General features: G+C 25.5%; 1 protein-coding gene across 1 annotated transcript in view; it reads right to left on the bottom strand.

The window, feature by feature from the left end:
- LOC111690474 (all trans-polyprenyl-diphosphate synthase PDSS1) overlaps positions 1-10,972 on the bottom strand; it is a 44,079-nt gene extending 33,107 nt beyond the window's left edge. Inside the window, exon 1 of the mRNA XM_023452950.2 lies at positions 9,488-10,972. Within this exon, the coding sequence (XP_023308718.2) occupies positions 9,488-9,796 (309 nt within the window). The 5' untranslated portion in view covers positions 9,797-10,972. The remainder of the gene's footprint in view (positions 1-9,487) is intronic.
- Between the last annotated feature and the right edge of the window lie 1,349 nt (positions 10,973-12,321).

Raw genomic sequence — 12,321 nt, 5'->3', positions numbered from 1 at the left:
GTGTTTTGTAGTTACATTGCTGCATGAATAAATTAAAATAAATTCCCAAAAAAACAGAGCGCATATTTAAGCAGTTTTATGTTAATTTCATTGAACGCATTTTTTTCAATTTCTTTTTTATGTTGGCATGTGATTTTTTCTTCTTTTTTTTCGAAGAACGTAATAATAAAATGTAAAACCAATATTTACCCTGCAAGAAATAACTTTGGTCAATAACGAAAACCAGTTTATAAACATTTCTTTAAGTGAATTTTTAAAATTAGGTCAGCAAGTCCAAAACAACAACAACAACAGCAACAAAAATAGCCGAAATAAAAGCGAAACCTTAAAATAAAATCCAGTTAAATATTGAGGAACCCCTGCCTGCACACACTTGGTAAATATTTTTTTCACCTCAAACTATATAAATGTGTGTTTGTGTTAATGTACATGTTTACATACACTCTAATATGCACATAGCAGTAGACCTCTTTTAGTTGGGCTTATTTAACGATCTCTTTAACTTCAACTTCAAGTTATATTTAAGTTAAAATACCAAAACTAAAATATGAAAAACAAAACCTATAAAACAGGTGTAATGTGGGCTCGTGTATTTGATTAAAAATACAGGCAGGTACATAATTTGTTTGTTGATAATAAGTAGATGTTGTAACTACAACAAACTGCCAATAATACATATATGCATACGAATTATTGCTCTTTACAAAAAAAATGTATTTATTAATTTGGAACCATGTCTACACCTTAGATACACCATTCAGTACCATCAATACCAGTAACTAATATCTACAAACATAATACATATATTTATTTGATTGTAAAGAGCCTCTTCAACAATAAATGTTTTTGTGTTAACAAGTCAGGGTAAATATTTGTGAAATATTTCTGAGGTATTTAGCCAAATACTACAATTATATACATACCAATAGATGGACAGACATACAGATACTTATGAAATTTGTAAGTAGTTTGTTTTTGTTTATTTAATTTCATACATAAATATCTGCATAATTTTCTAATTTGTAGTTTTATTCATAGAACAATGAAATTATATAATATATAATATAATAAATTTTCTTCTTTTAAGAAACGTTACTTGGTATTTTTTTCTTTGTAACTAAGCAACATAAATTTTAATAAAAATCTAGTTAAAGATGCCATAATTATTTTGTGCCTTGAAGTTTTTTTTTTTTATTTTGGACAACAAATTTTGTTAAAGTTTAAAAATAATAAAAAACTGGTGAAAGTGTTTTGCACACATTTCAAGTGTTGTTTGACTTCTTAATGAATAACAGCAGATTTAAATATGGAAGTGCTAATTCGTATACCAGTAAGATCTAGGTAGCAAGTTTTTTTTATTATTTTTTTGCATGAAAGTGAAATTTTATTAAAATTATGACCAGAAAAAATCATAATAATATTATATACTTTTAAAGAACTTAAGGTAAATAATAAATTTAAAGTTTAAAATGATTAAATCAAGAAACGTGAGCAATATTTTTACATTTAAAACTTTTATTATTTAATTATTTAGAAGAAACATTTAAGTGTAATAATTAATGTTATAAAATTCAAATTACTCATACGCTTTGTAGCTCAGAATTAGAATACATTCATATGTCTTTGTGCAAAATTAATACATTTCTTAACATACCTTTAACATTTGCTTAGTTGTCAATGTCAATCACTATTTAGTAAATCAAAAGTATACTTAATAAAACAGTCTAGTCTATGGACTAGACTAATATTTGAACCAGCCACAAGACTAGTTTATAGTCATTGGACTAGTCAATAGACTTGTAAATAAATTATTCAATAGTCTATGGACTAATCAATAGACCTATCCATACTTCACAAACTTGGATTAGTCAAGTAAATTCTCCAGAACAGTCAATAGACCACAAAAGTAAAAGAACAAAATGTCATGTATGTAAGTATCCCAATAAAATATTTTCAAATTTTGGTAATGAGTTGTCGTTATCAATGACATAAATTATTTTTTTTAATAGAATTTGTAGTCAATTGTCTGTAGCGTATGTCCAATAAGGAATTAGTTAGTATTTCTAACCGTAATCGATTTTGGAAGTCTTTTTCAAGAAATGTTGATATTTACATTTGAGTGGAAATCATTCCAGATAGAATGATAAAATTACTTTTTAATGGGACATTGAGTAAGAGAATAAACTAGCAAACATAAAAAAACAACTTTAAAACTAGTTTAAAAGAAAGTCGGGTAATAAGATTTGTAATAAGTAGTTATTCACCCAAAAAGTAATTACTTACACTTTTCTCCAATATTACTTGCCTACTTACTGGGTAAGTAAAAATTTTGCTGGGATGTTATGTATGGAAAGAAATAATATTATTTTTACAATATAGCTTAAAATCTGAGTGTTTTTTGATTCTTTAGTTAAGTAATAATGAAATATTCCCAGCAAAAACTAGTTAATGACTTTCAATTGTAATTACTTACCTAACAACATACTTTTCAATGACTACTACATACTGTCTGTAATACTAGAAGAACGCTAATAAGGTCCTACTAGTAATATGTTATATAAATACATTAGTTCCTTGCCTGTGAAGCATGAACAAAGTATATGCTGTATACTTTTTATATGTGATTTAAAACGACAACTTTTTTCTAATTACTTGTAAGCATTTGTGGTAAGTACTTGCATTCGGTGACATCAACGTGTTATAATAATATCTTTAAATTTTAACATTTTCACCCTTACAACCTAAGAAAAACTTACATTGAAAAGTAATGAGTTAATTTGCTAATAAAAAGCCTTTTAACCACTTCTTCATTAGCATTTTAACTCATTATTTTAACACAAAAGTACTTCCACGCTCGCATATAAATAGGGAGTTAAAAAGGTTCTTGCAATTTCACTTAGAATGAAGTTATTTTGTTTTTAAAGTAATTCTAAGTAACGCAGACGTACAACCGATTACAGAAATTTTGCTGAGTTTTATATTTTATTTAAATTTTATAACGATATTTCTTCATTTATGCAAACTGGACATTCTTTTGTGTGATATTTAAGAAACAAACAAATAAAAAAATATGCGATAAAAAATAAACATTTTATGTGAATTTTATAACGCATATTGATAAATATTTGAAAATATCATAAAAAAGTTTTTAATTCAAAATTATATTAAAATATATTTTTGTAAACAATAATAGAGGAAAAAGTGAGATAAAAGATAAACTTCAAGTTGAGAAACAATTTAGTAATATTTGTTTATTTATTTATATTGGAAAACTGAAGCTGGAAGTCCATAGCACGCGTTTTATGTTTTCTTGCATTCTATGTGTCTGTCAAAAGTGTAGAATCAATGTATTAGTATGCTGCAAGAAACAGGTACAAAAGCTTTGACGCGTAAAATGCTTAAAATAGATATTCTTTCTACTTTTATAAGCGTCACAAGAGGCATAAGAACATGTCAACTGATTTTGACTATTGATTATTTTTAAAGCGTATTAATTAATTTTAATAAATTAAAACGAATTCATGCTTGGAAAAAATAAATGGATGCTGCAGAAAAACGTAAAGTTTATTACAAATAAAACAAAAAATTGAAGCTTGTATAACGTCGCATGTAACTTGAAGTGTAAAAAGAAAAGCTTACAATGCTTTGACGCGAAAACGCGTGGAATGGACTTCCAGCTTTAGTTAACAATAAAATAAAATTATAAAAACAAAATTGCCTAAAATAAAAAAATCAATAATTTCGAAATAATGAACTTAATTCCATTCAATTTACATTAAGGTGTTAATCGGAACTAATTTGAAAATGAAAAAAAATATATAAAATAGGCGTAGACTACAAGTTGTTATTTCAAAAAGTAACAATACTATACTACAAAAAACTAATACAACAAAATTAAAAAAAAAATAATTTAAACAAGAAATTAGAGATTTAGTTTTAACTGCCTATAGATAAAATGATGATCGTTGAGATAGCTAGACAGTTAGAGATAAATATCAATGTTAAATGTTGAAAAATATATACAGCACGCATGTAAAGTGTTGAAAAAAACTAGACTAGAAATTAAAAGCGAGACTAAATTTGTAACAAGATCGATAACATATTACAACACTAAAGTTACTCAAAATTTAAATTTGTTGTTGTTATTTTTTACTAAAGAAGAGAGAGAATTTAAATAAAGTTTTAAAATAGAAATTCCTATTTACGCTCACACACTTTCCCACAAGATGTGATCTAATGAAAAGTGAAATTTAAAAAATAAATAAAAGATTTTATCTAAAAGATTTTTAAAATCTTTATATAAATGTTAACTATTAGTAAAAAATGCATCTGACAGAATAAAAATTTTTAAATTATTTGGAAAATTCAAAATTTTGTTTGTTTTTCTTTTGATAAACAAATTTAAAAATACAGTTTTTATTATGATCATTTAATTAATGAATGAAATAGAAATTTGTAACACCATGAGTACGACACAAAATACGATATTTACAATTTATTTAAAAGATAAATTTTTTTTGTTTCTCTGGGATGTGACCGTTGTTTATTATAATTTTTGTTGTATTATTTTCTGTTACCGTTAACAGCAACATGAATGGCTGAGAAAGTGTTTAACACAAAAAAAAAAATAACAATTTTGACGTTTTTCTTTTTCTTGACTTATTAAAAGTTTTGATTATTTTTTCGGTATTTTGAATTGGTGGTGATCTTTTGTGTGTATGAGTATGTGTGTGGGGCCAGGGTGGAGGTAGAGTGAATATACAATGTTTCGGTTGGTCATAGTTTGTTGCTGGTCTTGTCTTGAACGTGCGCTTTCTATTTGCGTTTATTTATTGTTTACTGATGATAGATGAATTCGTTTAATTTCATTTAATTTTGTTTTATTGTTTTTGTTTTTTTCTTTTTTGTTAAAATTCAAACTTTAAGCTTAAATAAAAAATAATAATTTCTGGTATATTTATGCCTGCAAAACATTCAAACAAACTTTGGTCATAAATATATTTTAACAATATGAATAAAAAATGAACAACAACTACTGCATAATAAAATTTTAATTTTTTTTAACATTGAGCTGAATAGCAGGACAAACAGATATTTGTATAAAAACCTAAAATATATATTTAATGTTAAGTGGTGTCAAACACATTTAGCTACTTGAGTTTTTTATTTTTTTAATTTTAAATATATTATTTTGTTTTTGGCTTATGGGAAAGTTTAACAATTTAATAATTTTATTTTAAAATTAAAAAAAAAAACCGAAATATTTCAAATCCATTAAAATTGTCAATTATTCATAAACATAGTTATAAATAAAGAAATCAAATAAATAATTCAAACATTAAATAAAAAAAACTTAATAAATGTATTTTATACATGTTATCGCCTGTAAAATAAAAGGCTTTCAATTAAATTGAGGCCAAAACAAGAAACCATTAAAATTGTTTAAAATTAAAAATTATCATAATTTTATTATAGTTGTTGTTATACGTTTTGTTTGTTTACAGTTTAAGGTAGTGTTAATTAAACTTCATAATAAGTTCATACAATGAATGAATATAATACTGTTCAAGTGTCATAAAATTACATTTTTTTAATGACATTTAAACTTGGCTGGTTGGCTGTACTAAAGAAAATAAATAATTTAAATTCAACAAACTATCATCAAAGTTTTATTTAACTTACAAATGCCATGGTCAATTCTTAATTAAGTTACAAAATTGAAATTTGTTTTTTTATTATTATAAAGAAAATACTATAAATTGTTTAATAACTTTTTTTAAAAATTTAGTGTTCTTTAATATAAAAAAGTATTCTAGTAACTTTTTTTAAAAATATTCAAAAAATAAAATCAACTTTTGCTTTCTTTGGGGTGAATCGATGGTTTCAAGCCTCTATACTATTCTATTAGTCTATTAGTAGCACTACATAGACTACGGGAACACTTAATAATAACAAATTTCCTTAAAATCTCTTTAATCCTTCATTTTTAATTAAGTATTGTGTAACAGCGGAATATTTTCTATTTCATTTGAATTTAATTTATACATAATGAGCGGTCTTTTTGTGTGGAACTTAAGCGAAAAAAAGCTAATAAAAATTAAATAGGGTTATTTATAAACAGTTTATATGAATTTTAAAACATTTATTAATAAACTTTAAATAAACAATATTAAAATACTTTTGTTTTTTATTCAAAAGCATCATTAAAAACATGACTTTGCTAAATCAAAACCTTTTTTATATTTATTCAAAATAATATCAAAATATTTACAATTTCGTAAACAATATTCGTTAAAGTAGATAAACTAAGTTCACACCCATTATACTCCAGTTGAATATCTGATAGATCAGATAGTTCAGAGAAGTGCGACGACCCTATCGTTTGATAGCGAATAGTTTCAAGAAGATGAGTAATTGTTTCGTCCTCCCCATTCTGACAGCTTCTACAAAAGTCATTATATGGAAGACCCATACGTCTAACATGTTTTCCAAATTTACAGTGACCAGTGATAACTGAAACGATATTCTATGAAGATCCAAGCGAGACCACTGTGTATGCTCATGTCTCGTAAGAAGTTCATGAGAACAACAGTTTTGAGATAAACCATGTAGCATATATGCATTTCTTTATGGCCAATAGTTTGACTCCACAGAATTGGTCTGTGTTCCGAGTAGCCATTCCCGTTTGTGTCCCCGTGTCCTTTAACCTAAACAAGGGTAATTGTTGAATGTCTAAACAACTCATTAAGACACGCCCGGCACTCTTGGACAAGGCTTGATGTAGAATATACATCGATCAGGAATTAAATGGAGACTTGACTATCAATATAGATTCTGATATCTATATTTGAAGGGCAAATAATGAAAAAAGTGCATTTTAATATTTCAACAAAAAAAAGCATTCTTGATTAAAATTTACTTTTTATTTTTGATTACAGTTCACCATTTGTATTAAGAAATGCACAAGAAAGTCTTAAACGAATCATTTTCTTAAAAAAGAAAGTTCAAAAAAAGTTTTTTTTTTTGTTTAGAAGTTGTAAACAAATTCAGTTTATTATAACTGACAATATTTTTTTTTAAACTTGTTGCAAAATAAAACTAAAATCAACAATATTATATATAAATTCATAAATTTTTTCAAGTGCATTTAACTGAGTGTTTACAAATCTAGAGAACAAAACAAAGAATACAAAAAATTAAATGACAACATATGAAAGAAAGCTTTAAAAGCAAAAGACAGAAGAAAAGAAAACACATCAACAAAACAATTTATTGAGGAATATGTTATTGCCTTTAAACATTTGTTTTCGCTTGCAAATATAAATTACATAATGCAGAAATATTTATTGCACAAAAAAAAAACAAAGTAAATGAAAACGAAATGAAGAGAAAGGCCGCCAAAAACACACAAACAAGAAAACAAAATAACAACATAATAAACTACATAAAGTACTTGAAGCTTTGCAAAAAGAAATATTAAAATAATTTTTAAAAGCAAAAAAAAAATAAATAGAAAAAATAACCAAGGCTTCTAATTGGCAAAGTAATAAATAATAAGGTGAGTTTTTTATAAATTTAACAAAAAACAAAATCGTATTAAATAAATAATATATTAACTATTCTTTTAACAACAACAGCAACATGTAGCTAAAAAAAAATTAAAAATAAAGAGAAATATTGTTGCTGCGTATAAATTTCACTTTCATTTACAAACTGCAACTGAAGCAAACAACTACTTACCACAACTTTGCTCGAAGTTGTTGTTGTAGGTAGTAGTTGTACGGTAAGCAACAACACACTTCAGTTACAACATGTGTTTGTTGTTTTTGTTTAGTTTCTTTTTATTTATTTATATTTTATTTATTGCTGGTTGTATGAATAACAAAAACTTTAACAGTTAAAACACCGTTACAGTGTTTTTTTGGTTTTTTAACTGTGTGTGACGGTGTTGGCCGCCATGCAACCACCACAACTCTTTTAGACTTTGACCAATTTTTAATTTAATCATTTTAGTTTTAGTCTCAACTTGACACTTTTTTTCCTCAAAGTTTGTGGTGGAACTTATTGCATTTTGTCTTTGTAACTCACTTATAAAAAAACATTAACTTGTAAATCTTACATGGTTTATGAATATTTTTTAGACATTTTTTGGGCGTTGCATGGGGAAATACTGTTAGTATTTTTTGCTTATAATTGTGTAACTAAGATTTAAAACTAGAATATTTTTTACAAAGCTGTGAATGAATTATTATCTTAGTTAATTAATTAAACAATTTTATTACAAATATTCATTGATTAATTTAAGTTTTAGTTGATAAGTTTCAAACGGGTTAATTCGGTTTAGGTAGACATTATGGTTTTCTTGCTAAAAATTTCAAAAAACAACATCGTTGTAGTTTTAAAGCCAAACCGTCCGTTGTACATTTGCGAATTGTTTAAGTGCCAATAATTTGACTATTAGATGTCACAAAATTTTCCCCAAAAGGAAATTATTGGCATATGTTTAGCTTAAAAGCAAAATTGTTTTGTTAATATGTACACTAAAATGTTGATTTAAAAAGTTGAATTGGACTTTCAAAAAATAGTTTTTTGAATTAATATTTTTATTATGGTTATGTTATTTTTATTGAAACTTTTATTAAATAATTTTGTTGTGCAAGTGGACTGGTTAAAATAATGCAAAAACGATTACAAAAAGTAATGGAAAGTTGAAATTAGAATTTAAAATTTTCATAAAAAATAATTTGAAAATGTTTAAAGTTAAATTAATAACTTACTATAACTGAATAATAAAAAACTATCAACAGTCAACTAGAATTAACAAAAATTTATCTTACACACAATTGTATAAATTAGGTTTATTTGTTGATTTTAAAAATGGGATTTCGACAAAAAAATCTTTGTATTAGAAGTCTACACAGACAAATACTTGCTGAACAAAAACCAAATCAGACAACACACTTTTAAAGAAATCTTTTGTTATCTTAAACAATAGATTTATACAGTTTTATACCTTGCTATTTAAATAAATTAAAATATTTTTTAGAATGGAATAGGTATATAAAAAGCAAAGAGGAGAAATTTATTTAAATAAAATCTTTTCCAAAACTTTGGTTTACAAAAAATTAACTTTTAAGATATTAAACTGATTAGACGAATCTCTATGATATATTTAAGAGAATTTGTTAAAAAAAATACAACAACAAAAGTTAATAAAGTTATTTATTTAAAGACATAATTTGATGAGGAAACTGATAAACATATAAAAAGTTTTAGCTCTTTTTATTTTTATCAATAAAACATCTTTACTTTGCAATTATATAATTTATTAACTATTTATTTAAAATCTTTAAAAAACAAATATATAACTTAAAAAAAACCCAAACCAGACTTTCATAATTATTTGTTTAGTTTTTATTTGTAATATTTTTATTTTAAGCTGTTTTTTTCGGTTGTTTTTATTTTATTTCATTTTGTGTCGACTTACCATTAAATTGAAAACACTTGTTGCTGTTGTCGTAGTAGTTGTTGTATTTTTATTAAATCCATGAAAATAACGTTTAGGCTGTTGAAAATGTAACGGTGCATTAGACAGGGAAGCGGAAGTGGTGCAGCTCAACAACCTTGAAGTAGCAGTGGAGCATTTAGTATTTGTCATAGATCCACCTAAATTTTTTCGATGATTGTTCTCTTGTTGTTGCAGCATAAGTTGACATAGAAAACGTTGATTGTGATAACGACGCGAACCGACTGCCACGAACAGTCCTTGGCGACCGGAAGTACTTAAACAGGCCATATTTTTTTAGATTTTTTTTTTTTTGGGAAAATGTTTAAAGTAAACAAAAGATATTTTAAGAACGTTACACGGGTTATAGGATTTTTTAAACTTTTTTTAATATATATTTTTTAATTTTAAATTATTTTATTTAATTTTAAAACTGTTACGACTTCATTTGGTGCTATAAAGAAATTTATGTTTTATTTTTTAAATTAATATTTTTAATTTTAAAAATTTTAATATTTTTAGTTTTATAACACTTGCACTTTTTTTTAATTAAAATTTTCGTTTTATTTTCTTTTTTTTTATTTGGTACTTGTTATGACTTTTTTGTTTTTCGAAAAAAGTATTTGACCATAACGTCTGAAAATGAACGTTTGTCTAATTTGAAAATATTTTTTAAAGATTTATTTTTACACGACTAAGGACGGCTTAAAAGACAACAAAATCGAGCGTTGCGTTTGGCTCCAACAGCTTCAGCAAAGTGTTTTTTGTTTTAAGCTGCAAGTGCCTAAGAGCTTCAGTTTAATAAAATAGTTGGTTGCTTGTCTGGTTGACAGACTGACGACTGGCCAGCTTGCTTGCTATATGCTTTATTGGTAGGTAGGTTGGTTGGTAGATACGACGTCTGTTATGTTGACTGTTAAGCTTGACTTTAGAGCTACATACATGCGGGCAATAATACACTGGCTAAACTTGTTTCGCAGCAGAGGCGCCTGCGCCTAGGTTTCGTTTTTGGCAATTGTTTGTTCCCAAAAAAGAGCAGCTTAATATGTGGTGGTGAGTATACTTGTAAATCACGCTCTCTCCCGCTTTTACATTAGAGTTGGATAACTTTTGGTTGCAGTGCTTGTATGTGAACTTATCGTCTTGAATGTTAAGGCGTATCAATTGATTGCCAAAGAAATGACCATAAAACTTCTTTACCTTTGATCGTTTAGCGGGGAGAGTGTAGGGGTTAACAGCAAGAGTTTCGTTTTAACCTTGATCCAAAGTTAATCAATACCTCAATCGAAAATTCTCCGGCTATTCTTAAACATTTTACGTTTCAACTCCATTTGTTTTCAAAATAATTACACCATTTCGTTATTTATTTCATTTATGTTTGATGAAATTCTTATAATTATCTATGATTTTTAATAAATTTTATTTGTTATCAAAGTTGTTGCTTAATAATAGGAACTTTTAAGAATTTCTTTAGGTTTTTGACATTTTTGACGTAATTTTTTTCTTTGCCAACATATGATTGCCATTTCCTCCACTTTCGAACATGTGTTTAACGAATATGCGTAACAAAACAAAGACAACGAGAAAGTATGTTGCCAGATCAATAAAAATAAGATGAAAAGCTTTTTTTTAATTATAACGGAAACTTAATGTTTAACAGTCTTATGCAAAAAAACTTACAACATGCTTACTAACCGTTGTTAAGCTAAATTCGATAAAAGTATATCCAAAAACGATAATTAGCTTAAAATACCTGTAGTAAACCATTGTTAAATATACGAAAGTTAATAATGGTTCAACCGTACTTTAAACCTATATTAAAGTCAAATGTCATTATTGTATTACAATTTATAACTGTTGACGTTTTGTGAAAAATATTGTTGTGTTAATTTTTTAAATAAATTATAAAAAAAATAAATAAATAAAAAACAATATGGATACACTCAATTTAATTGTCTCCATATTTTTTCTTTTCTTTTTGCCAAAAACATAAATTTTGTTTATAAAATAGTTTAGTGATGTGTAAAATATCAATGCAAATTTAAAGAAAACGTTACTCGATTACTTTCTTTAATCAATATATAATTTTGCTATTACATTAGTTGTTTTATTTGATTTATACGTTGTTTTTATTAAATAAACAAATACAACCCCATTTTTATGTTATTAAATACAATTATTTTATATAAAAGCATAAAAAAATAATATTAGACACGAATACCAAATGAACTAATAATCGTTCATATACAACATTATGAAAATATTGACAGAATAAAATAATGGTGTTGCCAGCATCAAATATAAAAAAACATAAAAATGTATTTTAGTTAAAATACTGTTTTTGCATATACTTTTTTAATAATGGATTATTAAGCTAAAAGTCGTTGTTAACTAATGTACACTTTAAGGTCATAATAAGGTTTTTTTTTGCATAAGACTGTAAATCGTTAACGAAAAAAATATTAAATTGTGTTATTCAGGAGTTATGTATTGAGAAACTATTGATTCATACATAATACTACAAAAATTTCATTATGGACATATGTTAATATAGTTTTTTCAACCTTAAAGAAATTTAATGTAATATTATATTATAAATTAACAAACAAAACATATATATTGAACAGGAGCATTTTTTAAGTTTTATTCAAAAGGTTTTACTTTTTATTTTGTATTAAGAGTGAACATTTTATAGTTGAAACAAAAATTCCAAATTTTACAGTTTATGATATAATGATTTTTGTACCTTTTACCATTATTACATTTACGAGTATCGAAAAGTTTCCATAAGAACATAACAAAAATGTTTTATTTTC

This window comes from Lucilia cuprina, chromosome 4, assembly GCF_022045245.1.
Source record: "Lucilia cuprina isolate Lc7/37 chromosome 4, ASM2204524v1, whole genome shotgun sequence".
NCBI classification, from domain to species: Eukaryota; Metazoa; Arthropoda; class Insecta; order Diptera; family Calliphoridae; genus Lucilia; species Lucilia cuprina.
Note: the sequence above shows the minus strand (reverse complement) of the source record. Positions and strands in the feature narration are given on the sequence as shown.